Below are 27,368 nucleotides of genomic sequence, written 5' to 3'. Positions count from 1 at the left end.
CCCATCACAAGTCTTTGCAGCAATTGACTTGCAACAGCACCCCACACCATGGCAGGATCATCATTAAAGAAGCGCTCCTTCAGCGACGGCCCCAAGGGCAAGGCACAAAGACCAACCAAGAAGCAGAGACAAGTCGCCGCATACCACAGCAGCTCCGAGGAAGAAGACTCCGAGAATGACGAAGGCGGTGCCATTCCCTCCAACCTGCTCGATTCGGACGAAGAGGATCTAGACAACCTCGAGGCCGACGACGGCGCCTCCACCGAAGCCGAAGACTCAGATTCCCAGTCCGACAGCGATTCGGCGCCAAATTCCAAGTCCAAATCCCAACAACCAAAATCAGAGACAAAACAGAAGAAATTTGTCGCCAAAGATGCGCCAGCTTCAGATAACTCCTCCGGCGACGAGGATGGCGATGGCGATGACGGATCTTCAAACGAGGACGACGACGCCCACAGCGGCAGCGACGATGGGCTTGGCACAGGCGTGAACCGCATGAAGTCGAAGCGCAACGACCCAGAAGCCTTCGCGACGTCCATCTCCAAGATGCTATCCAGTAAACTCCCTACCTCCAAGCGCGCCGATCCAATTGTAGCGCGCAGCGCGGTAGCGGCGGAGAATGCGAAGCAGCTGGTGGACACTGCGCTCGAGGCCAAAGCACGCAAGAGATTGCGCGAGCAGAAGCGGTTGGCGATGGAGAAGGGCCGCGTGAGAGATGTGTTGGTACCTAGCACCAAGCGCACACTGAACCTGCAAACGGGCGAGATTGAGGAGGAACTTGAGGATGGTGCTGAGACAACTGGCCAGCTTTTGGCGACGGAGAGGAGGTTGAGAAAGGTTGCGCAACGTGGTGTGGTCAAACTTTTCAATGCCGTGCGCGCAGCTCAGGTCAAGGCTTCGGAGGCGGAAAGGGTGGTCAGAAAGGAGGGTATGGTGGGTGTTAAGAGGAAGGAGGAGAAGATTACCGAGATGAGCAGGAAAGGCTTCCTGGACCTCATTGCGAATGGGGGTGGAGGGTTGAAGAAGGGTGGCTTGGAGGAGGCATAGAGTGATCTCTCCATTACAGATGTTGGGGAGACAGAGGGGTGTTCTACTGCTTATAGAGCAGAGGTTACATCTTATTTACACATGGCCCCAGTATAGGATGCCTTACTACTATTTTACATGTACACATGCTCGATCAGAGCAAGAGATTCCCAGACCATCCCGGAGCCGCAAGATTTGTCATCAGTTACATCGTGAGCTATTGCGCGGAAAACGCACTAGCCAACCCCCTATGCTTTTGGTATCTATCTTTAACAACTATGCCCGTGTATCGCTGCCGCAACGCCGACCAAGAAACGATAATCCGGAGAATGCAATATATATTGGCAGGCCTTAGTTGAAGTCGCTCGACTGAAGGTTCCTTGTCATGGAGGGGAGCTTGACCCGGAGGCCATCCAGCTCGGGAGTCATGATGACCTGGCAGCCCAGCCGACTGGTCTCAGTAAGACCGAAGGCAAGATCGAGCATGTCGTTCTCATCATCATCCGGCTCGGGCATCTTGTCGTAGTAGTCAGGGTCCTCAACAATGACGTGGCATGTCGAGCAGGCGCAGGAACCGCCACAGGCACCCTCCATCTCCAAATCATGAGCCTGGGCAATATCCAAGAGGTTGTCGCCCTTGCAAACGGCAATCTTAGTCTCAACACCCTCCTTGTCGATGAAGGTTACCCAAAGCCTTTGATGTGTTAGTTCAAGGATGTCGAAAATGGGGGTTTTTGCACATACTCTTCACCTGGCTTTGGGGTGTCGACATGACCATGGAAAAGTGAGGCTGAGGTGGACAAGGTGCGAGGTTGAGCGGAGGATGTGGTCGGTACACATACACGGCGAGGGGCGGAGGCAGCGGCGGAGGAGAGCACCGAGGACCGGGCCGGACCGGAAGGTCTCAAGGTGGCGGTCGGCCTGCTGTAGCACCGGAGCTGTTGTGCCTGTTGTGCAAGGGAAGTTGTCGCATTCTTGCTGGAGGCAACCCTTAGTCTCGGGAGGACGCTGGCAAAAATTCTTTGGGTCGACATCCTGACTGTTTGGCGTGTGTTTATATCTCCAGGAAGACTTGAGAGGGAAACAAGCGTGGGAAGCTGGAGAGAAAAAGCAAACAGCCTAGAAGGCTCCGAAACCCGGGGAAAGCTGCGAGTGACAAACAACCTAATGGCCGAGAAACCCCTCCCGAGAGGTACAATATATACAATACGCAAACTGAGGGCTCTTCGGTGTCTATTCACTGCCTCATGCAAAAAGGGCACACAGTGGAGCAGGTATGGTTATTTGAGACGAGGGAGGCAACTGAATAATGAATTATCATTATCTGATCTAACATTCGTCCATTCAACATCCCGATAAACGATATGAAAATTTACCCGCAAAAGATGACAGTAGCCAAGCATTGAGGTGGGCGGGCGGCGCTTATCGGCGGCCCCGATAATGCAATACGGGGATGGCGCTTGGGCTCTTTTGGGGTAGCTCTTGCATGCTTAGCTTATCGCCAAATGATTTCACCGCACCTCATTGTGTCCCAGCACATGCGAAATATCAGCGGGGCAATTCGCCAGAGAACCCAGCCCAAAATTCACCACCATAACATGCTCCTGCGCCTACAGAAGCACCAGTAACCAGCATGGCTCACCACAGTGACAACGGGGTCAATCCCCTGAGACCCTACTACATTCCCCCTTCGATCGGCGAACCTCCCGAATCCCTCCCCACACCACCCGGCCCAAAAGCCTTCGCCCAAGCCGGCAACTCAACCGGCCAGTATGCTACTAAGGCACGCGACCTCTTTTCCGACATCGACTACAAGAACTACATAGCCGAGCCTTCGCCATCAGTTGTACAGACAGTCAAGGAGGTGCTGGACGAGCTGCTGTGGAAGTACTCGTCGGTGCTGATGGCCCAACCCTTCGATGTGGCCAAGACCATCATGCAAGTCAGGAAACAGGATGATTTGGGAGGACTAGCAGCTGCCGCTGAGGAAGCAGAGGAGGCAAGGCGACAGCAAGCACAAGCAGCGGCTGCTGCTGCTGCGAACCCGTGGAATACTCAGTTTGACGACGAGGTATGCTGCCGTTGGGTATCGTGGGCAACACCATCGAACCACGCCCCACTTCCATACCCCAAGCAGACGACTAACACGCAACTTACAGGAACAAGCCCACGACTCAGACTCGGATGCCGATGAAATGGCATATTTCACCTCAAATCAACCACGAACTCCCTCTCCAACAGCTACCCGCGGGAGACCGAACCCAATGACCCCACTTGATACCCCACGAACGCCTGGAAAGCCAGCCCCTGTACCGGTACATCAACTGGCCATTCGAACCCCCGACTCTGTGTTGGAAGTTATCGCACAGCTATGGCAGAAGGAAGGTGCGTGGGGTGTTTGGAAGGGTTCAAACGTGACCTTTATCTACTCGGTACTCCACTCGTTACTGGAGAACTGGTCCAGGAGTCTACTCAGCGCCCTTCTCAACGTACCAGACCTCGGCGTCAAGAACGATGCGGACCGGTTGATTGATATCGCTGCACCATATCCATGGGCCTCTCTTTGTGTGGCTGCCGCCGCGGCGGTTGTTACTGGCCTGATCCTCTCTCCCCTGGATCTGATCCGCACACGGTATGCCTCCTTGAAGCTGTCTTGTTCTACCATGTACTAAAAAACGTTTAGCATGATTATCACATCCACCTCTCGCGCTTCCAGGCGCACCTTGACCGCCCTCCGCAGCCTCCCCTCCTACTTCTGCCCCTCCGCCGTCTTTTTCCCAACGGTCCTCCACTCCCTCGTCCACCCTCTCCTTACCCTTTCAACACCCCTTGTTCTCCGAACACAATTCATGATCGACAGGGAGATTGCTCCCGCGAGCTTCTCCATCGCCAAATTCTGCTCCTCGGCTGTAGCGCTGTGCATCAAGCTCCCACTCGAGACGGTCCTCCGCAGAGGTCAGGTCGCGGTCCTCAACACATCAGAGTACCTCCAAGCTCTCGAGGCGCCTCCTCCTGTCAAGGGCAAGAAGAGTGCTGTGGCACCGCCAGAAAGTCTGGAGACTATTGTCCCTGTTGGGAAATACAATGGTGTGTTTGGGACGATGTACAGTATTGTCAATGAGGAGGGGTCGCATGCTGTTGTTAAGCCTTCGAAGGTGGTGGAGACAGCGAGGGGAAGGAAGAAGGGGGGGAAGCAGGCAAAGGAGCAGCAGTCGATTTCGGAGACGGTGTATAGACGGGGTCAGGGGTTGAATGGGTTGGCGAGGGGTTGGAATGTGAATTGGTGGGGGCTGGTTGGGCTTTGGGTTGCGGGGGTGATGGGGGCTGGTGGGGATGGGGAATTTTAAGGGGAGGTTGGGGGTGGTTTTGGATATGAGGTGGGGAAAAAAAAGATGTATATACACGTCTTTTGGTCAGGATGGGTGGTATGCTATGGGAAAAGAAGAGTGGGAAAGGGATTTCATTTTCTACAAGATGACTTTTATGAAAGAGGCAGGCGTTTTTTTTTTTTTTGTGGCTTTTCTTTTTGTTTTGTTCAAAGAGATGGATGGGTTGGGTTGGGTTGGGAGGAGGGGGTTTGGTATTTTTGTAACTTTATTATGAGGTTTTTGATAAAGAGGATATATATGATTCTCCGCTCATGAAAAAAAAACGGAGAGATTGTTGATAGACATTTGGTTGGGATTTGTGTTTGGTTGTTGTGAGGTGTGCTAGGTATTAGAGCCTGGGTGTTGAGCGTGGAGGTCTGTAGCGAGGTACTTTGTTGCTGGGTAGTGTGCATCTTCTTTATGGTCACAATTGCTGAGTCATGTGTGTGTTGGTGTTCACCTATTTGAGCACGTTGTAGATGGAGGCCTTTTTTTTTCTCTCTTTTTGTGTGTGTTTTGCACAGGTGAATATAGGTGCTTAGTATGTTCGTAGTTCAAGATTTCGGGTTTTTATTTTTCATAAAGTGTGGTAGGTGAGGAAGATGACATTGTCCTTCGCCAACCCCTTCATGTATATTTTGACTTTTTGAAAGGCTAAAAATGTAAAAGGGTTCTCAGGGGGAAAGACGAAATATTTATCTGGACCAATTGTTCGATAAGGGTTGAATGAGTTCTGGAGAGGTTGTATATCTCGTGTTGGTCAGCAGTACGCCGACGACGTGGATACTTGCGACGGTCATCTGCAGTATAACAAGAATGGTGGCCCGGTCGATACTTCGCATGAAACATCTGGGTGAAGACGGAAGAATGAGTAATGTGTCGTCAGATGAAAGAGTACAAGAACAATTGGCTGTAAATTGTCACGCCTCGTACTTTTTATTCAAAGGATTGGACGTCCAAGCAACACGGTGAAAAATCAAGACTCACTTGACGGTGTGGATTAATGACCACGGTGAGGTCCCAAAAAGTTCCTTGGGTGAGACGAAAGCTCAGCCTACTAACCACTATTTGAGCTATGTTAAACCCGTCCAAGCCTGCCTTCAGTGTGGGCAATGAGCTGAGCCAGACTTGACTTGACTTGGCTCAGTTGAGCTGAGCTGAGCCAAGTCAAGTCATCCCTATATTGGCCTGAGCCAAGTCAAATCTTCCTGTTGGCTCAGCTCAGAAGATCAGTGATCTCTTTAGCCCCACAAAAAGTGGTGATATCCGGTATGGTAGTGAGGTGGCCGGCAGGGCACCCTCTGTACCTACTCACCGGTGCCCTCCGCGGAACCAGTGCTCCGGCCCACCCGGCCCGGAAAAACCACTTCCTGTAGATTTAATAATCTTCCTAAGCCAATTTAAGTTATAACACCTTCAAGTTAAGCTTGAAGTGGCCGGGCTGAGCCAAATCAAGTCAAGGGCCTGCTCATCTCAGATCAGCTCATTTCCCACACTGCCTGCCTTCCAGTACCCGCCATGATATCAGTCAGAGATTGCTTGGCTCTCATTCTGGTTGAACACTTGGCTCTTGCTCTTGTTGAACACGAGATATGGCGGGTAATCCCACGGATCCGCCGGGTCTTTTAACCACTCAGGAAAGGTCCATCTAACAGCGGGAAAGAACTCTTTGGGTAGGAACCATGCCAGCACGCCCCTGTTCTTGAAGTCCAGATACAGCCCCGTATTATTCTTTTGCCAACCTCCATACCAACCGTTAGAGACGCAAGGGTCAATGATTTGATGCTGGACTTGATCGGTAACGTCGGTCAGGCTCACGTATGCAGTATAATCGTCATTGTTATACATCACAAACTGGCAAGTGGAGCTGTCGTTGGAGAAGCTAAGAAAACCAGACTCCCATGTCATGTTTTCGTGATTCGGGAAGAAGGCTTTGGTTCCAGTAGTCCATACTGGTGAGCAGTTAGTTTCTGCTATATCTAGGCATTGTTTTGGCGGGCCTGGGTAGGCTCGGAAAGTCAGAGGGGAACACTAACAATCAAACGATGCCTGACAGTCTGCCTGGACGAGTGGTGGAAATTCTGTCATGTTGAAACAAGTTGCGTCGGGGTCGACAGAATTGGCAGATGTATTGGCCTCGTTTTGGTCATCGGTGGAATACTTCAGGATCTTGACGTATGCTATTTTTGATTCACTATTCGACTGGTTTTCCGAGATGTTGAATGTCGCCTCCCAGTCATTTTTGATATTCGGTTGGTAGTAAAGATATTTCGCTAGGCTGGGCAAGATCTGCTTCAAGCTAATGTACGTGTACCAGGGCTCGATATCGAGTTGGCTGAGTATGATGCTGCAGCCTTTGTAGAGCATTTCTTTGGGCTCTTCATACTTCAGCTCGATGACTTGATTTGCATCAGCGCTTTCTATGTAAGGCAGTCATAGTTAGCAAGAGGATAGATAGCTTTGTAGTAGAGGGAGGCTATACATGGGGACTTACCGTTGAATTGATCCAAGACGTGGTAGCAATCCAGTTCATTCATCATACTGTCGAAAATCCAGCCGTGTTTTGCAGGATCAGCCTGCCCCCCAAGAGCGAGTCCGGCGAGCCAAAGCACAGAGAGGATTGTAAAGCCCAGCATCGTGCTGATCGGGTGTTGGGCCGCTGGGTGTGGAGGTGTGTGTCTGAGAAACAGAGCGTGGATTTGTGACAACTTTGGGCAGGGTGTTCTATACTTGAATATCAATCAAGGAAGGAACATTGTGACAGAGAAGCCCGCCACTTTCCCTCCGACGTCTACTGACTTGTGACAGTATGGCGGGGTAACCATCAACCGAGTTTTGTGCAGAGAGAGATTCGATCTTGACCACAACGCATAACACTTCTTTGATTTCAGAAAACACTTATTTTCGACCTGGGCACCAAAATATTTCTACAGTCTATGTAGCTGATTACTGAGCGGTGCATCCAGACGACTTCTCAGAACATGATACAATTAGTATCCTCGTCTCATCACGATCAAAGTTCTTCCAAGATAATCCCCCCCCAGCCGCTTACTCTAAGAGATACGACCGTCAACGTCCCCTACATACCGGCCAATTTCCCCCAGATTATCCTGCCGCAGCTGCTCAAGGCTGTGAGATACTACCATCACCTCGGCTGGTATGTTTCCTCCCAGAAACTGTCTTACATCTTCGATTCTGATCTTGTTGTGCCCTGGGTGTGTGGGTGGCGTTGGTATGATAGGCATATGCACCAATCCAAGCTCATATCATACGTTGGCCCACTGGCCATACTGGTCGTTTCGAACGCAAGGGTCGTAGACATAGGCAGTCATTTCGATGGCGGCGATGGGTAGGTTGAGTTGATACGGTAAGTTGTTGTAGTTGCAAACGAAGCCAGCACAACTGTTGACGCCGATGGTTACGCACATTCGAGGATCGAGGTCCCGTTTTCCTGTTCCGCATGATGCTTTTCATTTTATGTTCGGAGAAATGCAGGTGGAGAGGTAGACAGTGTGTTGATTTTAGAGGATTTCAGCTTACTGCCTATATTGTTGATTACGCTGTGGCAATCATTGACAACAGGATGTGCGCTGAGGGCGGTGAGGCGCCGAGGGGCGAGCTTTTCTGTTGTTGTGCGGAGACGGGCTCAACCGGGCCGGCTACGGCTAGCTGAATGACCATGGAGAGGAAGACCAACATCATAGAGGCGATCATTCTACTGTGGAGCTTTGTAGTCTCTGGGTAGGTCTGAGGGTTCTGCTATTGTTCGAAGAAGCAGGACCATTTCACCACTGAGGAAGAAGATCTAGGGCGCTTTATAGAAGTCCTACTAACACCACGGCTTATATTCCTGTCTAGTGACAGTCGAGCAAACGGCCGCTGACCACAGTACTGTCTGTTTCATCTCAACTCTTCAAATGGGACGCGTGTCCTATTCAACAGGCGGAGAATGTGGAAGATATGATGGGAAGGATGGAGATGGCCCCGCGATACCCATCTGATCTTTGGGAGCGACGAAGCGTCACATTATCAACCACGCGCGTACGCTGCCTAGTTGCCTTGCGCGTGTAGCTGCCATATTGACCGTCTTGCTCCCAGTTCTATCATACCACTGGTAGGACCTGTCCTGTGGGGAGGGCAACTAGCCAACAAAGTGAAGTGCAGAGCTTTCAAAGTGAATAAACAATATGATACACGAAAAGCACGGTTGCATAGGAAGTTACTCCTCTGTCGAGTATAAATTCCCGGCAATTTTGAGATCGTACCTGCATTTGACCCTCAAACATTGAGGAGCCTCTTCGTTCGATCACCTTGCGTCTGGTGGCCCATCACCTACCTACCTACCTGCCTGCCTAGCCAACTATCTGTTTACTGTCAAACAAAACAATCACAATAGCTAAGAAGTGGACAAACAAGGAGGTGGCTAACAAGAGGATAACAAACAAGAGATCCTCAGCCGAAGCCTTTAAGGACTCGGATTCCGAAGGTATGGATTTTCCTTCAACCCCTTAGAGCTCTTTGTTTACATCAGACCATACACTGACCTACTTCTCTCCAGATAAACTAATCACTCTAATAATCCCTGTTTCCCTAATCAAGAAACAGTACCTTGAACAGGTCACATGGTATGTTCTTTCATTCTCACCTTGCTCTTCCCGATTCTTGATCTCAAATCTTCCAAGATCACCTTGCTAACTTGTTTCACCTACCCCAGGACATGCCACGTCTGCGGCACCAGCGGCAACAAAGCGCCGTTCCCTTGCGAACCCTGGAATGGGGTTTGGGGACACTGATTTCTTTTGAGCACCGGGCTCCCTTGCGACGAAAGACGCCAAGGGAATGGTGTTCTTGCGACTAAAGACGCCAAGAGGAAAATAGGGGAATGATAATTTGGGATGGGAGGACATTGAGAATTTTGGGCTATTTGCCTCGAGCAGGTGGCTGATAGCTAGAGCCTTGGTTCCAAATCCCACGTTTCGTTGTTTTCACTTTGTGGAAATTACTATTTTGTGGCTTTCCGTAGTTTGATTATTTTCGTCTGAATTATTATCGAGATCAACAGAACTCTGCATCTTCCAGCGGAATTTCAAGAAAAAGAAGAACTAGGCTGGTTACACGAATCTCACGAACGCCGCGGCCACGCGCGCGGGCTTTTTCTTCATGAACGCTCCCACGCACGCCCTCAGGCGTAATCTCGACGTTTACACTCGCACGCCCTCAACGCCGAATTAGCCACCCGGACCAATTCACTTGCTCGGCTCGCATTTACGGTCTAGCGGAAGAATGGAACGAGGAAGGTGTGTATGACTTGTCGGTTACCCTAGCCTTATGGCCCCGGCTTTGCATGCGATGGGATGGAGGTTGTAAGTATACTGCATATTGAATTGGTCGAAATAGTTTTTCTATAGTTAACATAACCGTGATGGGCGCTAAAAGTATAAGAGAGAATGGTATTACTATCCATCACTCCTCAGAAAAGAGAGTCTCATCATTGGCCAACAAGCCCTTTCCTCTGGGGTTAGATTGCTATTATCACAAAATCACCGCCAAAACCCTCCTGTTCCCAACAAGTATGATATCCGCGCTAACCTCCATCAGAGTCACAAAGCCATTGTGATCTAGGATCCACGCCCGGTTGTAGCGAACGCTGTTGTTGTTGTTGTTGTTGCGTAGCGTTGCTTTGGCTTATTGCGCCATCTCATGAGGTAGATTCCCCACAGGATAATGAACGATGGTGGTGGACCTGCTTTGACACCGTCAATCATCCGTCCCATCACAGTCGATCATCTCATATAGCGGGAGGTTGGCTACGCGCCAATGCGAGCACTTTTGAGCTTGATGCCTGTGCTGTGCCTTGCATGCTGACAATACATGAGATGAAGCTCACTTGATGCAAGAGCAAGCAATCATCCGAGCTTTTCTTCAATGATGACTCCGAGCATGTGATGAAAGCAAGGGAGTGTATACCTCCCGACTGTTTTGAGAGAGTCACCTTCTCAGGGGTATTTAACCATGCTAAAAAGACTTCTTTACAGCTATAATCAATGAGCTGTGCAACTTTTCAGGTAGCAGCCTCCATCTTTTTGTCCACAACATGCGTGGCGTGTGTAACAAGGCTCATCAACTACGTTACGCGTATCCCCTGGACCTTACCTGTGTATCCACGAATCGCATGTTCTCGTATTCTAGAAAAGTAGCTCATCAAAGACAAAAGGCAATCAATTTTGAGGCGGAGTCGGAGGTCAAAGTTTCAGTCCGCGTATTGTGAGACTGCAAGTGTCGGGTTCAAGGTTTGGGACGTAATAGCAGTTAAGGGGTAAATACGGGCTTTTTGATATCGGATTTTCGCGTGGGCAGTGCAGTTTGATGACTCGCGTAGACTTGACAAACAAATATCCTTTCCGCCACCTGTGAGAATGAGAGAAACGTAACAAAGACTTTGGATGAAGCAGACTAGAGAAAACTCACGATCATAATGAAGTAAACAACAAGTGAGGTTTGTATCCGCGGAAACCATCGCTCTGGAATGAAGGTTGTTTGGTCTGTGTCTTCTCGGCGTCTTCAACGGACAGGCAACTCGTTCTACCCTCCCCACCCACACCTTCTCATGGTCTGGAACCCAAAACCGTTGCCCACGAGATCCATCCAGATCCCCAGATCCCAGATCTCCTACTCCAAAAATTCCACACAGATTTTCGGAGTTCCAGAACAGCAGCCAACGAATCAATGGTGAATGCACTCAGCCCAACCGAACCGCCGCTTGTGGTTTTCCACACAGGTTCCCCGCCCGCTCCAACAGAGAGAAGGAGCAAGGATTCCAACTCTGACAGGGTTCTAGGCTTGAACGGGAAAACGACCCCGCAGTGTCACACTCAAAACTCCTGAGGCCACACGCTAGTCCCAGAATAGCGTAATGGGCAGCGACCCAATTTTTAAGATCAGGGAAGATGCAACATTCTGGATGATGGCCCAAAAGCTGCTTGTGCCGCACGCACTAGCGGAAAGTCAAAAAGCCAAAAAGGAGATCAGCCAGTCCAGTTGCCTCCTTTTTATTGACAGTGGGCTTGCATCCGGTGTTGAAGCAGGAAAGGTCGATTCCTCGCGCCGCAAGCCCACACAACACGTTTATGTGCTGTATGTATAGCGGGTGGGGGGGTTGGAAGAAGCAATATTGGAAAAGGAATTGTAGGAAAAAGAACGTGCTTTTCCCCCTCACCTTCTTCAACTGCCCAGTCCAGCTAGAGGACAGGGAAGACACACGTGTGTTGGATATTAACTTAACTCCCCTACCTAGTCCCCTAGTGTGTTGACGGCATCAATAGCCACAAACTTGCAAAGAGGTCAAAAAGGATGAGAACCAAGCAGGCCCCATAACCGCCGGCTGTGCGGCATTTCAAAAGAGGGAAGTCCGTTGGAGCATGATTTGAGAAAGACGAGGAGACCCGAAACATAAAGCTTGGCGCTTTCACCATGTCATGCTGGTACATCGCTTGGAGGCACCATCCAATTTATCTTTGCGCGTTTAGAAAAATAAGCGGGACACACACGCACGGGATACCTACGCGAAGAAGAAGCGGGGGAGAAGAAGAGGAAGACGATAACAGGTTGATGAAGGTGGAACTTTGGCTGGCAAGCTGTTTCTGTATGAGCCGTATCTTATCCAAACGGTCCAGAGGCGTCGATCGGTTGTGAGACTGCATCAAGATTCGAGACTCTTACGTCGGCAGTTAATTACCTGCTGCGCAGCGCAAACATACCTCACATGCGTGGTCTTGCTGTTGTGCTATGCTCCAGCTGGCCCATTGCCCTTTTGCCTCATTGCCTTAAGCAGCAGTCCAAGTTCGTGATGGGCACCGGCGTGGCTTGCAGAAGTGGGGGAATGGATGGATGGTTGGGATGGATGCGTGGCAAGGCGAGCCGGGACCGCGTCCGAACCATTCTCTGCTCTGTCAAGCCTCCAAAAGCCAAGTACATAGTGGCTGCACGCACGGAAGGGTAAAATGAAAAGAGCGGAAGAAATGCGTCAAAATGCCGGGCGTCGCTGCTACTTTTGCAGTGTACTACCGTGCGGGCGAACTGCATTTGCGCACCCAGCGCACCCAGCGCACCCAACGCACTCGTGATGGTGTGGTGAGGTGGGATGGTCGGTTCTTTGCTCGGTGGAAGTTCGCGCGGCGTCTGCGCAGCACCAGCCTTTTGGGTCGTTGAGGCTGATGACAAGATATTGCTTGCCGTTTCTTATCTACACTTTCCCATCGTAGCAGGTGGCATCACACAGTATACGATCCTAATCCTATAATCCAACCACAAAATCGAAGGCGACACTACCTAGCAAAAGAACCGGTCAAGACTTTTAGTCCCTGCCCAGGTCCTAGGGCTGGCCATTGCCAGCCCAGGTCTTTGGCAATGGCCCCCGTCGTTCCACCATCTGACCAAAAAACTGGTGGTCTTGGTGTCTTCGTCTGATTGCCGGAGCGGCCACGGCCAACAGTTGACCGACATATCTGCCGTGTCCGTCCCTGGAGTCCCGTCGTCGTCGTCTTAAACAACACACCTCTGACCATGGCGGCGACCCGACACGGCGGCCTGCCTTCATAAAACGCGTCGCAAGCTGGTCCAGAAATATTGTGGCCATCCCTTCTGGAGCACTTTATGCAGCACGTCAGAGGCCTCGTTCATGTGGATTAGCTCTTCAGCGCTGTTCCCTGTATTGTGTTCAGGAAGTCCCTGTGCCTGTTCAGGTTCAGGCTGTTCCGCTCCACATGCAGCATGCGGGAGATGGAGTTTGCAGGTTTGCAACCCCAGAAGCTAGCGCCAGCCGGTCGGCCAATCACAGTGGGGCTGTATGACCGAGAATGGAAGTGGAGCTCGAGCTATCCACAGCTTAGCAGGTGCCAGCGAATGGCAGCCCCGGTCAGGCCAGACCCCCAGGTCCAAATGCTGCCAAGTGCTGCCGCTGACCGCCCCTTTCCCATTGGTGCATTCGCCAGGAGGTACCTGGGTACCTGTTGTCTTTGCAGCTTGGTCTGGGGGGAGGTGCTGCTCTCATTTCCCATTTCTCTGCCCAGTCGCCCATCTTCTCATTCCTCTTGAACGAACCTCACAGCTCTCCCTCCGTCCTCAACAGCCCCAATTGCCCTCAAAACACCGCTGACAAGGCGAGTGGAACGGCCCCCGAGGACGTTTTTGAGAGGAAGGCGACGGATGCCACAACACACCGTTCGACACCATCTGCCAGACATTTCTCCAACCGAGCCCGCTCAATCTCCTGCTGGGAAGGGGTCACGGGCCCTTTTTGCTTCAACAAGCTCTATTCACCTCGGTATTCACAAGCATCGTCAGTCGACCATTCTAATCGTAAGAGCACCTGAAAACCCGAGACCTGTCACAGCCCTCGTCACGCTTTCCCAGCGGCCTGTGAGCTGTAACTCTCTGTGTCCCCCCAGACTGACACCTTCCAGGCAAACGACTTCTCGTGGCTTTGCCTTTTGTCCGTCCGACTCCCGGAACTTCGAACACGAACATCAATCGACTCTGTCATACAGATCCAGAACGGCCACTGCCGCGATATAATTACAGCTCCCAGCCATTAAACAACGCTCACAGAACCAGCACACATCATGGCTTCTCTAACAGATAACAACAACAACAACAAGCCGGGCTTGACCGTCGAGACGACGTCAATGTCCCGGCTGTCTACCAAGACTTCTCAAGAGACACTCACACCCGAACCATTCCCAACATTGACCGAGAAGGACACGTCAGCGTCGCGACTCTCGGACTTGTCTACACCAGCTACCACTCACCGATTAAACCCCTTCGACACCGATATCGAGGCCATGATCACCAACGAGAACAGCCACAAAAGATCAGCCGAGTGCACAAAGGGAGGAACCGATTGCCAAGTTTGGCCCGGGCAAGATCACTGGAAGCGAAAAGCCAAGGCCGCCAAAAAGAATCGGCGCGCCTGCAACTGCCTCGCCGGCCTCAGCAAACGGAACCGAATTCTCGTCAAGATCCTACTCATCTTCCTCATCGTCGGCATTGCAGTCGGTGTAGGGTTTGGAGTCAGCAAGCCTCTCGGCGCGGGCATCTGGCGCAGCGAGACCCAGAATAGCTAAGCGCTGTCAGCACTATCTCTTTCTCACGGCTCTTTTTATCGACGGCTCGACCCGTTTCTTGCGGCACAGCCCGAACCGACCCCCGAATTATCTTTTTATCGTCTCCTTTGTCACGGCATATCGATCTCCTTCTGGGGACCCGCGACAACGTCTGAGCAGCGTGTGGCGACCTCTACATCTTGATGCATTACGCAGTTTTCCGGGTTCCAGTAAATTTGTTCCTCTGTGGGAAAGTGCGGTCACCGAGAGCGACAACGGTTTTTTCACCCCTCCGCCCCATATGATACCCCCCGCGCATCTGCTGGTTTTTTGTTAGTCTCTGTATAATCATTTTTGGCCAGAAGGGGATACTTTGGTCCATGACCCACCGCGGTCCCGGCGTTATTGTTATTTATTTTCCCTCGTTGTCTACTGGGGTTTTATTGGTGGTTTTAGACATGTTATGCGACGGCGTTGTGGAGTTGCATCACTTTTGTCAGTTGAGGGGGTTTTCCTCTGTGGATATGGGCTGGCGGGCTGCTACAAGCGACAAGTATAAATCGGGCCAAAGGGTACCAAGGTGTCTTTCTGATAGCATCAGGGGTGTGGTGGTGGTGGACTGGGATAGAGGAAGCCTCCGACTTGTGGGTGTGTGTGGTTGGCTTTGGGAACTTAATCATCATCATATCAACATATCACGATATTAAGCGACGGGATAACGCGCTCTCATCAGGATGGGTGATAGGTAGCCAGCCCCGAGAGGGAACGAACAAATGAAATCGGAGCTCGATGCTGAGGCATGAGCGTTATCCCACTCTTTTTGGTCTACTGTCGTGACTTGAGTCAATATGCTGTCTCTGGAATGGTGTCTGTTTTTGTCAGGTTTCACAAGCCGTGTTTGTAAGATTCTGTGTGCATGGCATGGCGTACGATCGAGATGAAAATGGCAGGCACATTGCTCGCCACTTGACACACAGAATCTATCATGGGTCATGTCATTTTTCCGTGGTTGCCAGACGAAGGATGATGACGAAAGGGGTGAGGAGTCAGAAGAGAGAGCGGGATTATTCACTGCCAATCGAGGGGGTTTGGTGCGGGAACTCGCGTGTGACTGATACACGGATTGCCACGGTGGTGGTGGTAGTGGTGGTTGCCAGTTGCCACGCTGAAGAGAGAGAAGGGGGGGGTTGTATCATGTATGCCACGACATTTCCCGTGGTTTTGTGTTGGGCCGATAGGGAGCCGATGGCCCGGGGGAGCGATGTCGGTTTTGTTGGTGGCCAGCAAGGTCACCGTGGAACAAGCAGAATGGTTATGGTTCAGGGGATCGGGTTTACCGGGTGGACTTGTGTTTTGTTTGTTATCACTGTTCTACCCACGTTTCTATGCAGCAATGTATTTGTCTTTGGTAGGTAGTCAGAAGGGATTTGTTCATATTTCGGTTACATCTTGCAGTAGAATTGTTTTTTTTGTATGAGTCCTGTAACATAATAATCCCCAGATTGATCCCTCAAAATGGCTCTACCGACGGTGGTGAAAACCCCTTTTTTACCCCTGGATGCCAAGCCATTCGTCTCCACTCTCCCCTATTTCACCGCCGCCGCTGATGCCGTCGCTGCCGGTGGCTTTGAAGACGATGCTTCGTAGAATCTCTCATGTTCTTTCCCCTTTTCTTCGATTGATGAGGAAGAGACGGATTTTGGTAGGGTAGGAGAGTCGCGGTTGTAGGAGCGCGGTCTAGCAGTACGGAGAGAAGGAGGCCATGGAGTTGAAGGCCGATGGGGGCGTGCTGGAGGTCGTTTGGTCAAGGTTCCGGTGCGGTATTGGGGGCGTAGCTCTATGTCCTCGGGGTGGAGGCGGGCTAGGCTGTAGCTGTTTGTTTGTTACGTCTCTCGAATGAGGAAAGGGAGGGAGGCTGTAGTACCAGTGTGGTGAAGCGGGATTTGGTGGTGTGCCTTGCTTTTGCACCTTTTGTTGCAGTGTTCAGTGGTGAGCTAGATAAGGACGACGAGGATGACGGCGACGTGAAAGGCGACGATGATGCCGAGGGCTGTTTCGACGTTTGTGGGCATTTTGAATGTTTGCTTTTGTGGGTAGACAGTGGCTGGAAAGAAGAGATAGGCATCGAGATGTAGCGGGTGATAGTTAGCTGTAAGTGGGCGATATGTAATGATCGTGGGTATGGAAAACAACCTAGGAAACATGATACCAGGCACGTAGGGCAAATATTAGCAATGTGTGTGGCAAATACCATCAGTAGCTATCTGGCTTCACCAAAGTACATTTAACAGCAGACCTGCCATTTGATACGACACGGGAATTTGAGACTGCTTTTGAAACATCCCGGTCAGGAACTGGAAAAAGAGCCATCAAGGTACTTGAATATCAGGATGGAAGAAAGGCAGAATAAATACCTATTAAGCTAGGCGAGCAAACAGAGGTCGTTTAGAAGTGTAGATAAGACGAGAGTCAGCCTGCAGAAATGGCACAGTTAGGTACAAACAAAAAGTACAACACATCACGGTAGTGAGTATGTGAGCCTTAGTAAAAGTGGTAGTGGTACATTCTCAAAGGTTGGTCGGCTTTATCATACATATCCATACACTCTCGAAAGAAATCCCAGCTTCAAAATTCAACGCACCAACCAGTCGATAATTCCCTTTCGTGCCCGGGTATCAAAAGCAGCGCGTCCATCCACCAAAATCACCCCATCTACACCTCAGGCTTCTCCCTGATCCCATCCGGTTCCCTGATCCCCCCACTCTCGTTATCCTCCTTGATATCCTCTGTCTCTTTGTTATCTTCCTTGATATCCCCTTCCTCTTTGATTTTCTCCACCTCCCCAGCCTTCTTCCCCTCCACCGACTCCCCAACCTCCCCAGCCTCTCTTCCCGTAGCGTCCATCGACAGCGGCCCTGTCACAGCATCCCCCACACCCACAAGCGTCGACTCACTCGGCTTATCATGCAGCGTCCTAGCCGTACTAACATACACCGGCCCCGTCGGAGTCGGCTCCTTAAACCCCGTCAGCCACAGCCCGAGTATCTGCGACAAGGCTAGCGAGACGGCCACGCAGCCGATGATCACATAGACGTGAACCGGGATGTCCGGGATGGGGATGTCATCGTCAGCGCCGCCCATTTTGAAGTGGGCTCCGGGTTTGGACGTCTGACTCGGGTGGCGTGAAGGTCTTGTAAGGGTGATCGGAAACAATGGGGGACTTGGGCGTGAGAGTGAGTGCTTGTTGATGAAGCAGATCAGGAAAGTCGCAGGATTGCCATTCTCAAGACAGGTCGTAGTGTAGAATGGGTGGTCGTTACTGTCACACGCACGGCTTCTGATTGCGATCTGACCACCAAATTGAATGACCAAAACTTCGAACGGTCTCCGCTGTCCCGCTAGTTTCTGACGTGACTTTGCAGTTCGCGTCTCGACGGACTGTATTCCTCCTGGGCTAGGCGAGCAGTTTGAGTCGGCACCAGCTCACCGGCTGGGCCAAAGTCGGGCGGTTTGCAACGCGGTGGAGGCAGGAAGTAGCGTCCTCCTTCGGTTTGGTTCCGATTCGGAGCCGGCGAGCGGGCCTGAAACTGGTCCATTGGTGTTGAGGGCAGCATCGGGGTTTCGGAGGTGAGTGAATTTTGCTGGAGTCAGATGAGAACTTGATCAATGAATTTTGATTGCAGTTCTCATTCCTTGTGATTTCATGGCCTTAGATGAATGATGGAGAAGTGTTTCATTACCAGGCAGCAATTGCGTGATCACATCACCAGTGCCTCCGGGGGGGCAGGCGTGACAGTCGCGCTTTCCCCGTCAACGCATGTCCAGTGAATAGGAGTGCCTTCTGCCTGGTAACTCTCTGTCATGCCTTATAGGTAGGTATGCCGATTAGTGCCCACAACGCTTCTGAAAGCCAAACAATGCTCATTAGCCCCTTTCATGTTGCCCTGCTGATTGAAAACTCGGGAATATCCTTGAACTTGTGCCGCTGCTCTTCCTCCACAGGCGATGCGATTTCTGTCCTCCCCGACAGCGCCGGACTGATTGATGGAGTGTACATCCCCGGGATTTCAAGCGTGTTTTTGGCCTTGAGTTGTGGTGTAGATGGTAGAGCCAAGAGAGGCGTCCGAACGTTGGCCACCTCAGTAACTTCATAGTCCATACTAACAACCAAGGACATTGTGCGGATTTGCTTCTGCCTCCATACTGCCCAGACTGCTGCGATGGTCATGAGGATGCAGGGTATCGCGAATAGAGTAACCATAAAACCGGTCCATTCGCTTATTGGGTGTGGTCTTGTGGCATCGACGGGAGACGAATTGATGGGAGCCATTGTGAGGTATTAGTTGACCGGCCAAAATTCCTCGCGAGGATCTGCCAAGGGCGTTAGCTGGCTTTAAGTTGGTGACATTCCTGGTGGTGAGAACTTCTACTGACCTTGGGATGTTTTGCGCAGAGTTATCGAGTTAATTTAAAGCCTTTGATATGTATTTCAAGGTTGATGCTTGTTTCGAGGTGATATCTCTAGCCAGGCCTTTCCACTCTCTGTCAATGAAATGAACAAAAATTTCCAACATCACCCTTTTCCACTCACTTTTTTTTTCTGTATCACAAACCCAAAAACGGAACACACAGAGTCTTATGTGCCATCGGCGATCGAAGTTGGTTGTTGCTGCGCCTTCTCAATCAAGTCTCAGAATCCCTCTTCATTCAAAGCTCTCTCGGCCGCACAGTTCAATCCATCAACCCGAACACAAAACAAAAAAAAAAAAGTCACCAGCAGCGAGAAAGAATTGACAGGGTGAAAAAAGAAAAAAAGAAAGAAAAAAAGACGCAGCGGAACACACAGATGATCAAGCATTTTAGGTTTCATGGTCCTACCTACTACCTGCCCCCAAACAGCGCCGGAGCCGGGGCTCAACTTTGGTGACGTGTGTTGGACCCGCCCGGTCGTACCCGTTCGGGTTGGGTCGTTGAAGGCGCAGTTGAGGCTATGAAGCCCAGAAACCCACGCCCAAGGAAATCGACTGTTCCATAACACATGCCTTGGTGTAACTTTCACGAGGGAGGGAGACTGACCCGACGGGTCTGGAATTATGTGGAATTCTTTGGCAACCCTGACCCACGCGGCGCATGTGCATGATGACTGATTGCGAGGCCCGATGGAAATCTGACAAACAAATTGGTATTATTCCTCAACGCCTCGCTGATGGAGATTATACAAACTCCAGCCCTCAAAATCCAGATCAACCCCATCCATCACCGCCGAAAATGCCTCACGAAATCCCGAGCCAGGAGAAAAGGCACCAGCTGCGGAATCGCATAACCCAATGCCCCCATCTTCGTGGTCGTTGTCATCGCCAGCCGGGAGCCAGGCTGAGCAGCAGCTCCCGGCCCCCTTGACCGTCATATACCAGCCGGCTGACTACCGCTCCCATCGTCGACAATCTGTTGCTGATGCGGCTGTTGTTGTCCAATCCCTATCCCACCAAGCCCAACCCCCATCACCCCAAGTCCAGCCTCCAAATCACCATTCTTCCCTTCAGAATCCCCTCCCTCACCACCCTGTTTACCTTGCTTTCTCCTTATAAAGTACTTGACCAGAAAAAAAATCGCTACGAGCGTCAACCCGCCCCCTAAGACTGAGCTGCCGCCTATCTTGAGTAGATTGGCGACGTCGAAAGGTTTTTGAGCTTCGGGACCAGGGTTATTGTTGTTGTTGTCTGTTATTCCGGGGATGGAAGGGAGCTGAAGATCTGGACCAGCAGGAGTTGGGGTGGGGGTTGGTTGAGGGCTGGTGGTTGATGGTTGGGAAGGAGGGGGAGGTGGTGGTGGCGGTGGCGGTGGTGGTGGTGTAGAAGGTTTGATCAGGGGTGCAGATGGTTGATCATCTGCGCCATGATTTTCCGAGGTTGTGCTGCTATTATCAAGTGGGTGAGTAGACTCTTCCGAGTTTGTGACTGAAGATTTGTGCACAGGGGGATCCAACGCTGCTGTAGGAGGCTGTTGTCTTTGTGAGGGGGGTGATATTGATGATCGAGAGGAGGAAGATGCGGCTGATGAGGATGGGGGATAAGAAGTATCCGGGATTGATTGTTGTCCCTGGGGAGCGTGGGTTCTGGTGTTACTGCTTGATCGCGAAGAGCTTTCGTAGCCAGTGTAAGTTGGTCTTGAGGATGAGGAAGGGGTATCGTTGTCGTTATAATCGGGGCTGTAGCCATACGATTGTTGAGGGCTGCGTGGTGTAATTCTACGGGAATTTGATCGTGCTTTGGTTTTTATTGACGGGTTTCGAGCAGCGATATGAGGTGTCCCGTCAGTTGAGATCCTGTGGCTGCTCAATGTTGGAGCTAAACGAGCCGTGGAAGAGACTGGGCATATAACAATGGTTTTTGTGCCCGCAGAGTCTGTGATCACCACGAACTGGTATGGGTGTGTTGGCTTGTCCCACACGTCAGCTGCCTCGAGGGTGTTGCAATGGTGCCATCCTGTATCAACGGATGCATCTGGCATTGATGTTGGTTTTTGATTGGTTTGGATTGATGGTTTATTAGACTGTGTGTAGTGTCGTGTCCGTTACGTCGTCCCTTTTTCAAAGAAAAAAAATCCATTCATGATAAATTGAACGGCGAAACAAAACAGCCTGGGAGGACCGCGGGACATCGGGAGTTTTAAAGAGACAGCAAAATAAATACCGAACATCGTGGTTTGGTCTTGCGGCTTTGAGAAAGGTCTGCTGAGTTTTGCCTCGATCGGATGGCAAAAATGGGGTGAGATTCCCTCTCCTCACATACCAGCGGCCAAGTGCTGACCCTCCGAATGGGTGCAATAGTATCAACACTTTTCAATGCAGGCCCACGTCGACCTTATGGTGGCCGTACAAGTCTCCGATGAGGGCCATAATTTGTTTTGGAATACAAAACAAGTTTAGGGTCTGAAAGCATCCTCATTTTTAGGCCTCTTTATCCAAGAAATTCTAGCTTGATAGTGGAAGATTTAGCCACCTACCTTACTATATCAGCTGCACTATATCCCACTCTTCATGAGCTTGCTTCATCACATTCAAAACAAATAAATGCGAGGTCCGTAACATCAGGCGGAATGCCTACTATCCCATGCCGCCTTAGAAAGTGCAAACAACTCTTCCCGGTCCACCGCCGCATCACACATCCCCCTGAAGACGCCGTTCTTCTGCTGAAGCAACTCCCACGAATGGTCGCACTCCTTCATGCACCCGGCGTCCAGACTCAGAATGCGATCATAGTCGATGACAGTACGTAGACGATGTGCAATCGTAATGACAGTGGCCTCCATGCTCCGGATACACGCCTGAATCTTGATATCCGACTCATGGTCAATCGACGCTGTCGCTTCGTCCAGGACGACTACCTTGGAGCCTTTCAGCACAGAACTTGCAATGCACACGAGTTGCCTTTGTCCCTGGGATATGTTTGAGCCCCTTTCTGCAAGAGTGAAGGATAAATCCGTAAACTTCCCTCTTCCTTCACTTGAATCGAACAAGCCAACTCGTTTCAAGGCATCGAGAACCTCCTCGTCTGTGTGTTCGTTGTATGGGTCGAGATTCAGACGCAACGCCCCAGCAAAGAGCGTCGGGTCTTGCGGTACGTAGGATAGCCGGCTGCGCAGCGTGTGCAAATCGATCGTTTTGGTGTCCAACCCGTCGATCAGAATCTGCCCGCTCTCGATCTCGAGGCCGCGCAGCAGAGTGAGTGCCAGACTAGATTTTCCAGCACCAGTACGGCCGACGATGCCCACCCTCTCCAAAGGCCGGACTTGGAAAGAAAGATTCCTAAGTACGGGGTCTAGATGGGCTGCGTAGCGAGCAGAGACTGTGCGGTATTCTACGAAGCCTGACGAAGGCCATTCTTTGCTTGGTTCCCTGGTGGATTTTTCCTCTTGTGCCCCGGTACTTTCATCCAAGCAGCCACAAACGCGCTGGAGACTAGAAGGCATGGAATTAGCTTGTTGATTCACTGCTTTGAAGAGTGTAGACGACTTACGCAGTCATGTTCTGGATAGTCACCATGTAATATCGAATCAACCACAGTACCTGTTCCGAGAAAACAATGGCATATGACATGCTGAGCCCAATAGTGCCGGCATCCCCGTTACTCCTGATGGAAAAGGAGCCCGCAAATAGGGAAACAAAGGCACTTGTAAGACTGAGCCGGAGAACCAACCACCTTTCCGTGGCCCGCAGAAAGAATGAAGGCTGGTTTAACTTCCGAAGAAGAGCTGAACTTTGAGTCAGATATTCCCTCTCTGCGCCGTAGGCACGGATAGTGACGGTTCCCGAGAGCGTCTCATGAAAATGCTGGAAAACCCGAGACTGGCGCGTCGATTCAAGAGCTTTGAGGTCGCTCGATGAGGAGATGTAGACCTTGGCAATAAAGTAGTAGACAAGAGAGATGAGAATCGCTGGGAGGGAGAACTGCGGAGTAATGAAGACGATGAGAATGGTGGTAGCAATAAGTGACCCTACGAAATGTAGGGTGGCAATGGCGAGCATGGCCAAGTCTTGATCAACAGTCCGCATGTCCCCAGAGAACACTCCGATCAACTGACCAAATGATTTATCATCGAAAAACTTGAGAGCCGCACTCAGAATAGACTTGAGAAGACTATCGTGGATGCGTACCGAGGCCGTCAGCGAGCCGATGGACAACATGTACAGTCTCATGAAGCCGACTGCAAAATAGACAGCAAGGAGAAGACCGTAGATCACAAAGTAGTGCTTCAATCTCCATGAGTGAGACTCTTCGATTGTATTATCTTCTCGGGGTTGCACTTCTACCGTTGCGTTGGAGAGTCGTTGAACCCACCAGTTCACGGTGATGGAACCAACTTGTTGCGCCACGAAGAAGACGACCAGGGAGATCCAGTATTTCCGTCCGCCCATGGAAGCGAGATATTTGATGATGGTCTGTCTTGTGTTCAGCCCAGCAGGTTCAGTGGCATGCGAGTCAGAATTTTCCCCTTCCTTGCCCTTCTTTTCGTCCACGGGCTTCTGATCCGCTTCCCGATCGCCCGGTACCTCCTCAGGCGTGGCATGGTTGCCCGGCCCATTTGCAAGTTCCGGAAGTTGACCTTGAACTGCCAAGTCCTGTTGCGAACCCGCGGCAACCACGGTACCATTGTCGATGCGGAGGATGTAATCCGCGCCAGGTGCTGTAAGCGCTACATTGTGTGTAGCCAGAATGCACGTACGTCCTTGCATCAAGCGTCCTGTAATGCACCTTTCGAAGACCCAGGAAGCGGTGTGAGCATCAACAGCACTCAAGCAGTCATCAAGAAGCAGATGGCGCGCATTGGAATAAACAGCGCGTGCGAGGGAGACGCGCTGTTTCTGTCCACCAGAGAGAGAAACGCCTCCCTCCCCAACGGAGGTTAGATCACCTTGAGGCAGTATTTTCAGGTCAGGCTTAAGAGCGCAGGCCTGTAGGACAGCCCTGTAGCGCTCTTCAATAAGCGGTTGACCGAAGAGGATGTTGTTGCGCACCGTGTTGTTGGTTAGCCAAGCCTCCTGAGCACAAAACGCTACACCCTCGACCAAATCTGTCTTCTCGTCCTTAGGTAGAGTTTCGCGAGAAGCTGCGGCAGGCATCCTCACATTTCCCGATACAAGCGGCATCTCTCCCAATAGCGCGTGTAGGAGTGAAGACTTGCCGCTTCCGGTAGCTCCAATGACGATATTGAGCTTTCCGACCTTGAATTTGAAGTTCAGATTTTTCAGAGAGAAGGATTTGGGATTTTCTGTTGCCTTGCCGTCCTTTGATGAGATATCTGCCGCCTTGCTCTGTCCTGGCCAGGAGAATGTCGCGTGCTCGAAGCCAATTTCCACTTGGCCACCAGTGTGAGAACCAAGAACGTGATGTTTCTCTGTTTCCTCCTCATCCAAGAAACCCTCCACCCGCCTGGCGGCTACAAGGAAATTCTGGACACGTCCAATAATGCTGATCAAGTCGTCGAGCGGCGACTTCAAGAGGTTGAAGAGAGATAGTGACGTGAAGGTAAGTGAAGGTGTCAATGAATTTCCCCCGATTATTGTGTAACAAAAGAAAGAAGAAAAGGTAATCAGCAACGGCAGACCGTACCATATTGTTGCAGAGATCGTCCAGAGCATATAACGGGTATCAAGTACCTTGAGTTCGGCGGCCCGTTGGTCACCTATCTTTTGCTGAAAAAAGGAGTCCCAAGCAGTGAGCTTGATCACTCGAATACTTCGTATCATCTCGGTAGTGCTCTGAATTCTGGCATCTGATGCAGCCATGACTTGCATATGGATGGCACCCAAACTTCGGGCGATGCATGAGTTGACAGGCACCATCAGGCCCATCACCACAATTCCTGCAAACGCGCTGAGTCCCAAAGTCCAGCAGAGCAGCGTGACAGCTATGAATATTTGAACGGGGACTGAGGCCCAGACCTGATGCATGTTTGCCCCCAAATCAGCAAGTTGGTTGATATCGCCGGTGAAGAGGTTCATGATGGTGCCAATATCAGCCGTTTTCCCTTCAGGCCCACCGCTCGAGGATCCAACGGCCATCGGCCGCCTCAGGGCTTTGTGATAGACCTCGCCGATCAGGATTGTCTTCAGCCGGAGCCCAATCTTCTGGCCAAGCCAAATGGTTCGAGCCTCAGCAGCGGATGCCAAAACACTGGTGACAAATACGAGCACCACATAACCCTGAGCTTCCTCGATGGAGGACTCTGTTGGCCCCTCGACAAATTGAAGGATTGACCTTAACAACAAAGTGGGCATGAAGGTCAGGACTGCCCAAGCAACCGCCACAACGCCCTGAACTGCCAGCTGGGGTCCGAAGTATCGTAGAAGGCTATGAACAAGGGACCCACTGGGTCTCAGGTGGGAAATGTCAGCACAATACATGTTACACATGGTAATAACGGTAGATGTACGACTCACCTCCTCAGCTTGGTTCGAATCACAAGCTTGTCGGCAGCGCTGAGCAAAGCGGGCTCCGGTACGTCTCGAGACTGGAGACTCCCAGTGCGCCAGGCCTTGAAGAGCATGCCGTCTAGCCAGGCAAACGACCAAAGACCAAAAATGCTGGACTGGGATTCACCCGTCGCGTTCAGCTCAAGGGGGCCATCCTTCTGGTGCGGGCGCGGCGAGAGCAACGCAGTGATGAGCAGAGATAATGATACATTGGTAGCGATGGAATCAGCACCACTGGTTACGGCGGACAAGAGCAAGAGAATAGCATAGAGTGTAGCCGAATGATAGCGAGTAACCCTTCCGGCATGCTCAAGGCCGGTGGGCGGCAGCAGAGACAAGACATACAATCCGCCTAGGTAGGATCCGAAGGTGATGCCGACCCGGGAACTAGCAGACGCACTTGCAGCGAGGCCCTCCCAGTTTAGCGACAGGGTCGTCGCCAGTAGGAAGCCTTCCAGGGCAGTCAGAAAGGCACCGCGGACAGATTTGGCGGGGGGTTGAGCGGTACGTTGTTGGGCGGGTGATGTTTTTCGCAATTGCCATGTGAGCAAGATGCAAGACGCTGAAAGAATGACAAGAGGGAGGTGTAGTTGAGAACAGCTAAGCAATCAATGAAAATTGGTCAGCCGTTACTGTTGGCATAATGCTGGGAGGTTGGAATGAAGGTGGTTTGCTTACCGCTCGACAAAGTCTGTCACAACTGCAGCAGGCGCTACATCCCATTCCTGAGACATGGCTCAATCTAACCACACACCACGCACTAGCTTGACGATTGACTATCACAGCCGAATGATGGAAATTCGAAAAGATTTTCAAATTTGATGAAAATGTGGCACGTTTGGCTTGAAAAGTGGCATGTGCTGGCCTTTATGAATCAAAGCGCGATTACGAATCAAATTCGCCAAACAGGCAACAAACCCTTGTTGACACCCAACATGAGGTTGTCAGTGGGCCCAACGAGGAGTCACTGGGAACAGCGAGATTGTCCCACACCCGGAGTTTTATGGGCGATATGGAACTAGAGATTGATATAGTAAGTGTTGATTTCCTGTCACATATGCCCGAGATTTTCGCTACAATTCTCATCCAATAAGGACAATGAATCATGAATGGTAGCTACAATACGCACGTATGTTTCTTTGCTTGTAAAGCAAACACATCTGTCAGGCGGGAGATAAAAACAGTAGATGAGACGAATCAATTGTAACGGAACCGGCGGATGTAACAGTTTCTGACATTTCTAAAAATGTCTCTCCTTATTGTTGGCTATATAACAGGGAGATCTTTGATAAGTGTACAGCTAATTTCTTAAACATCATCATCATCCACATCTTCTAGAGACCAAGGAAAACATCAACATCATCATGATTGTTCTCGCCCTCATTTTCTGTTTCAACCTTTTGAAGTCGGTTGTTGCCGCATCATCTGAAGTCCAGGCCATGCAGCGTGGCCCTATCTTCAAAGAAATTGAGAGCGCAGTCGACGGCTATCAAGTCCTTAAACAATTCGACGCATACGCCGCAGAGCACGCCGACCCGGAAGGTACCATAAGTTTTGACGCGTATAATGTCCAATAGAACTAAAATATACCCAAAGATCGCACATGCCAATCTGACCTAGATTCTACTGGACGTTACCGCATTCCTCTACCAGCAGGGCCATATCACAAACAGCATTTCCGAGACATGGAACGCTAACAATAAGGTCGTCGATTTCACGGGGCAGAAGGACCCGGATGTTGCTGTTGGTCCTCCCCCAAACGAGGATGACCTGCCCAGCAAATCAAAGAATCCCACAGCGGAATGTTTCCTGTCAAACAAGACATCGACACTGGTGAAGGAGGACTGCCAGACAGCAATAGAACAGCTTTGGAGTAAGTGTTCCCTATAAGAATACACG

At 50.9% G+C, this 27,368-nt stretch overlaps 9 protein-coding genes across 9 annotated transcripts; 3 read left to right on the top strand and 6 right to left on the bottom strand.

The window, feature by feature from the left end:
- Positions 1 to 48: 48 nt before the first annotated feature.
- On the top strand, positions 49 to 1,047 carry RRP15 (pre-60S ribosomal particles component; the record flags this gene model as incomplete). Its single annotated transcript, XM_062909679.1, has 1 exon — positions 49 to 1,047. The coding sequence occupies one exon, from the start codon at positions 49 to 51 to the stop codon at positions 1,045 to 1,047; it is 999 nt and encodes a 332-aa protein (XP_062768488.1).
- A 3-nt stretch (positions 1,048 to 1,050) lies between these two features.
- Positions 1,051 to 2,380, bottom strand: YAH1 (mitochondrial matrix iron-sulfur protein). The gene is made up of 2 exons (XM_062909678.1): positions 1,771 to 2,380; positions 1,051 to 1,720 (listed from the first exon to the last, which is right to left on the bottom strand). The coding sequence occupies exons 1-2, from the start codon at positions 2,058 to 2,060 to the stop codon at positions 1,378 to 1,380; spliced, it is 633 nt and encodes a 210-aa protein (XP_062768487.1). The 5' UTR covers positions 2,061 to 2,380; the 3' UTR covers positions 1,051 to 1,377.
- Positions 1,858 to 4,373, top strand: QC763_206290 (uncharacterized protein; the record flags this gene model as incomplete). The annotated part of the gene is made up of 3 exons (XM_062909677.1): positions 1,858 to 3,097; positions 3,186 to 3,658; positions 3,710 to 4,373. Exons 1-3 carry the CDS (start codon positions 2,660 to 2,662, stop codon positions 4,371 to 4,373), a joined length of 1,575 nt encoding a protein of 524 aa, XP_062768486.1. The 5' UTR covers positions 1,858 to 2,659.
- A 1,545-nt stretch (positions 4,374 to 5,918) lies between these two features.
- On the bottom strand, positions 5,919 to 7,096 carry QC763_206285 (uncharacterized protein; the record flags this gene model as incomplete). The annotated part of the gene is made up of 3 exons (XM_062909676.1): positions 6,889 to 7,096; positions 6,431 to 6,814; positions 5,919 to 6,346 (listed from the first exon to the last, which is right to left on the bottom strand). The coding sequence occupies exons 1-3, from the start codon at positions 7,028 to 7,030 to the stop codon at positions 5,919 to 5,921; spliced, it is 954 nt and encodes a 317-aa protein (XP_062768485.1). The 5' UTR covers positions 7,031 to 7,096.
- Positions 7,097 to 13,163: 6,067 nt separating this feature from the next.
- On the top strand, positions 13,164 to 14,515 carry QC763_206280 (uncharacterized protein; the record flags this gene model as incomplete). The annotated part of the gene is made up of 3 exons (XM_062909675.1): positions 13,164 to 13,387; positions 13,501 to 13,751; positions 14,001 to 14,515. The coding sequence occupies 3 exons, from the start codon at positions 13,164 to 13,166 to the stop codon at positions 14,513 to 14,515; spliced, it is 990 nt and encodes a 329-aa protein (XP_062768484.1).
- A 2,691-nt stretch (positions 14,516 to 17,206) lies between these two features.
- Positions 17,207 to 17,635, bottom strand: QC763_206278 (uncharacterized protein; the record flags this gene model as incomplete). The annotated part of the gene is made up of 1 exon (XM_062909674.1): positions 17,207 to 17,635. One exon carries the CDS (start codon positions 17,633 to 17,635, stop codon positions 17,207 to 17,209), a length of 429 nt encoding a protein of 142 aa, XP_062768483.1.
- A 793-nt stretch (positions 17,636 to 18,428) lies between these two features.
- QC763_206276 (uncharacterized protein) lies at positions 18,429 to 18,824 on the bottom strand (the record flags this gene model as incomplete). Its single annotated transcript, XM_062909673.1, has 1 exon — positions 18,429 to 18,824. One exon carries the CDS (start codon positions 18,822 to 18,824, stop codon positions 18,429 to 18,431), a length of 396 nt encoding a protein of 131 aa, XP_062768482.1.
- Positions 18,825 to 19,897: 1,073 nt separating this feature from the next.
- On the bottom strand, positions 19,898 to 21,004 carry QC763_206275 (uncharacterized protein; the record flags this gene model as incomplete). Its single annotated transcript, XM_062909672.1, has 1 exon — positions 19,898 to 21,004. One exon carries the CDS (start codon positions 21,002 to 21,004, stop codon positions 19,898 to 19,900), a length of 1,107 nt encoding a protein of 368 aa, XP_062768481.1.
- A 579-nt stretch (positions 21,005 to 21,583) lies between these two features.
- QC763_206270 (uncharacterized protein) lies at positions 21,584 to 26,456 on the bottom strand (the record flags this gene model as incomplete). Its single annotated transcript, XM_062909671.1, has 4 exons — positions 26,148 to 26,456; positions 25,437 to 26,069; positions 22,513 to 25,371; positions 21,584 to 22,454 (listed from the first exon to the last, which is right to left on the bottom strand). Exons 1-4 carry the CDS (start codon positions 26,201 to 26,203, stop codon positions 21,584 to 21,586), a joined length of 4,419 nt encoding a protein of 1,472 aa, XP_062768480.1. The 5' UTR covers positions 26,204 to 26,456.
- Positions 26,457 to 27,368: the final 912 nt, after the last annotated feature.

This window comes from Podospora pseudopauciseta (genome assembly GCF_035222475.1).
Source record: "Podospora pseudopauciseta strain CBS 411.78 chromosome 2 map unlocalized CBS411.78m_2, whole genome shotgun sequence".
Lineage (NCBI taxonomy): Eukaryota > Fungi > Ascomycota > Sordariomycetes > Sordariales > Podosporaceae > Podospora > Podospora pseudopauciseta.
This window is presented reverse-complemented; position numbering and strand designations above follow the sequence as displayed.

Excerpts from the sequence above, each read along its gene's own strand:
- YAH1 (XM_062909678.1), bottom strand. The coding sequence starts at position 2,060 with ATGTCGACCCAAAGAATTTTTGCCAGCGTCCTCCCGAGACTAAGGGTT. Across the intron at positions 1,721-1,770 it reads ACCCCAAAGCCAGGTGAAGA|GCTTTGGGTAACCTTCATCG; the intron begins GTATGTGCAAAA and ends AACACATCAAAG.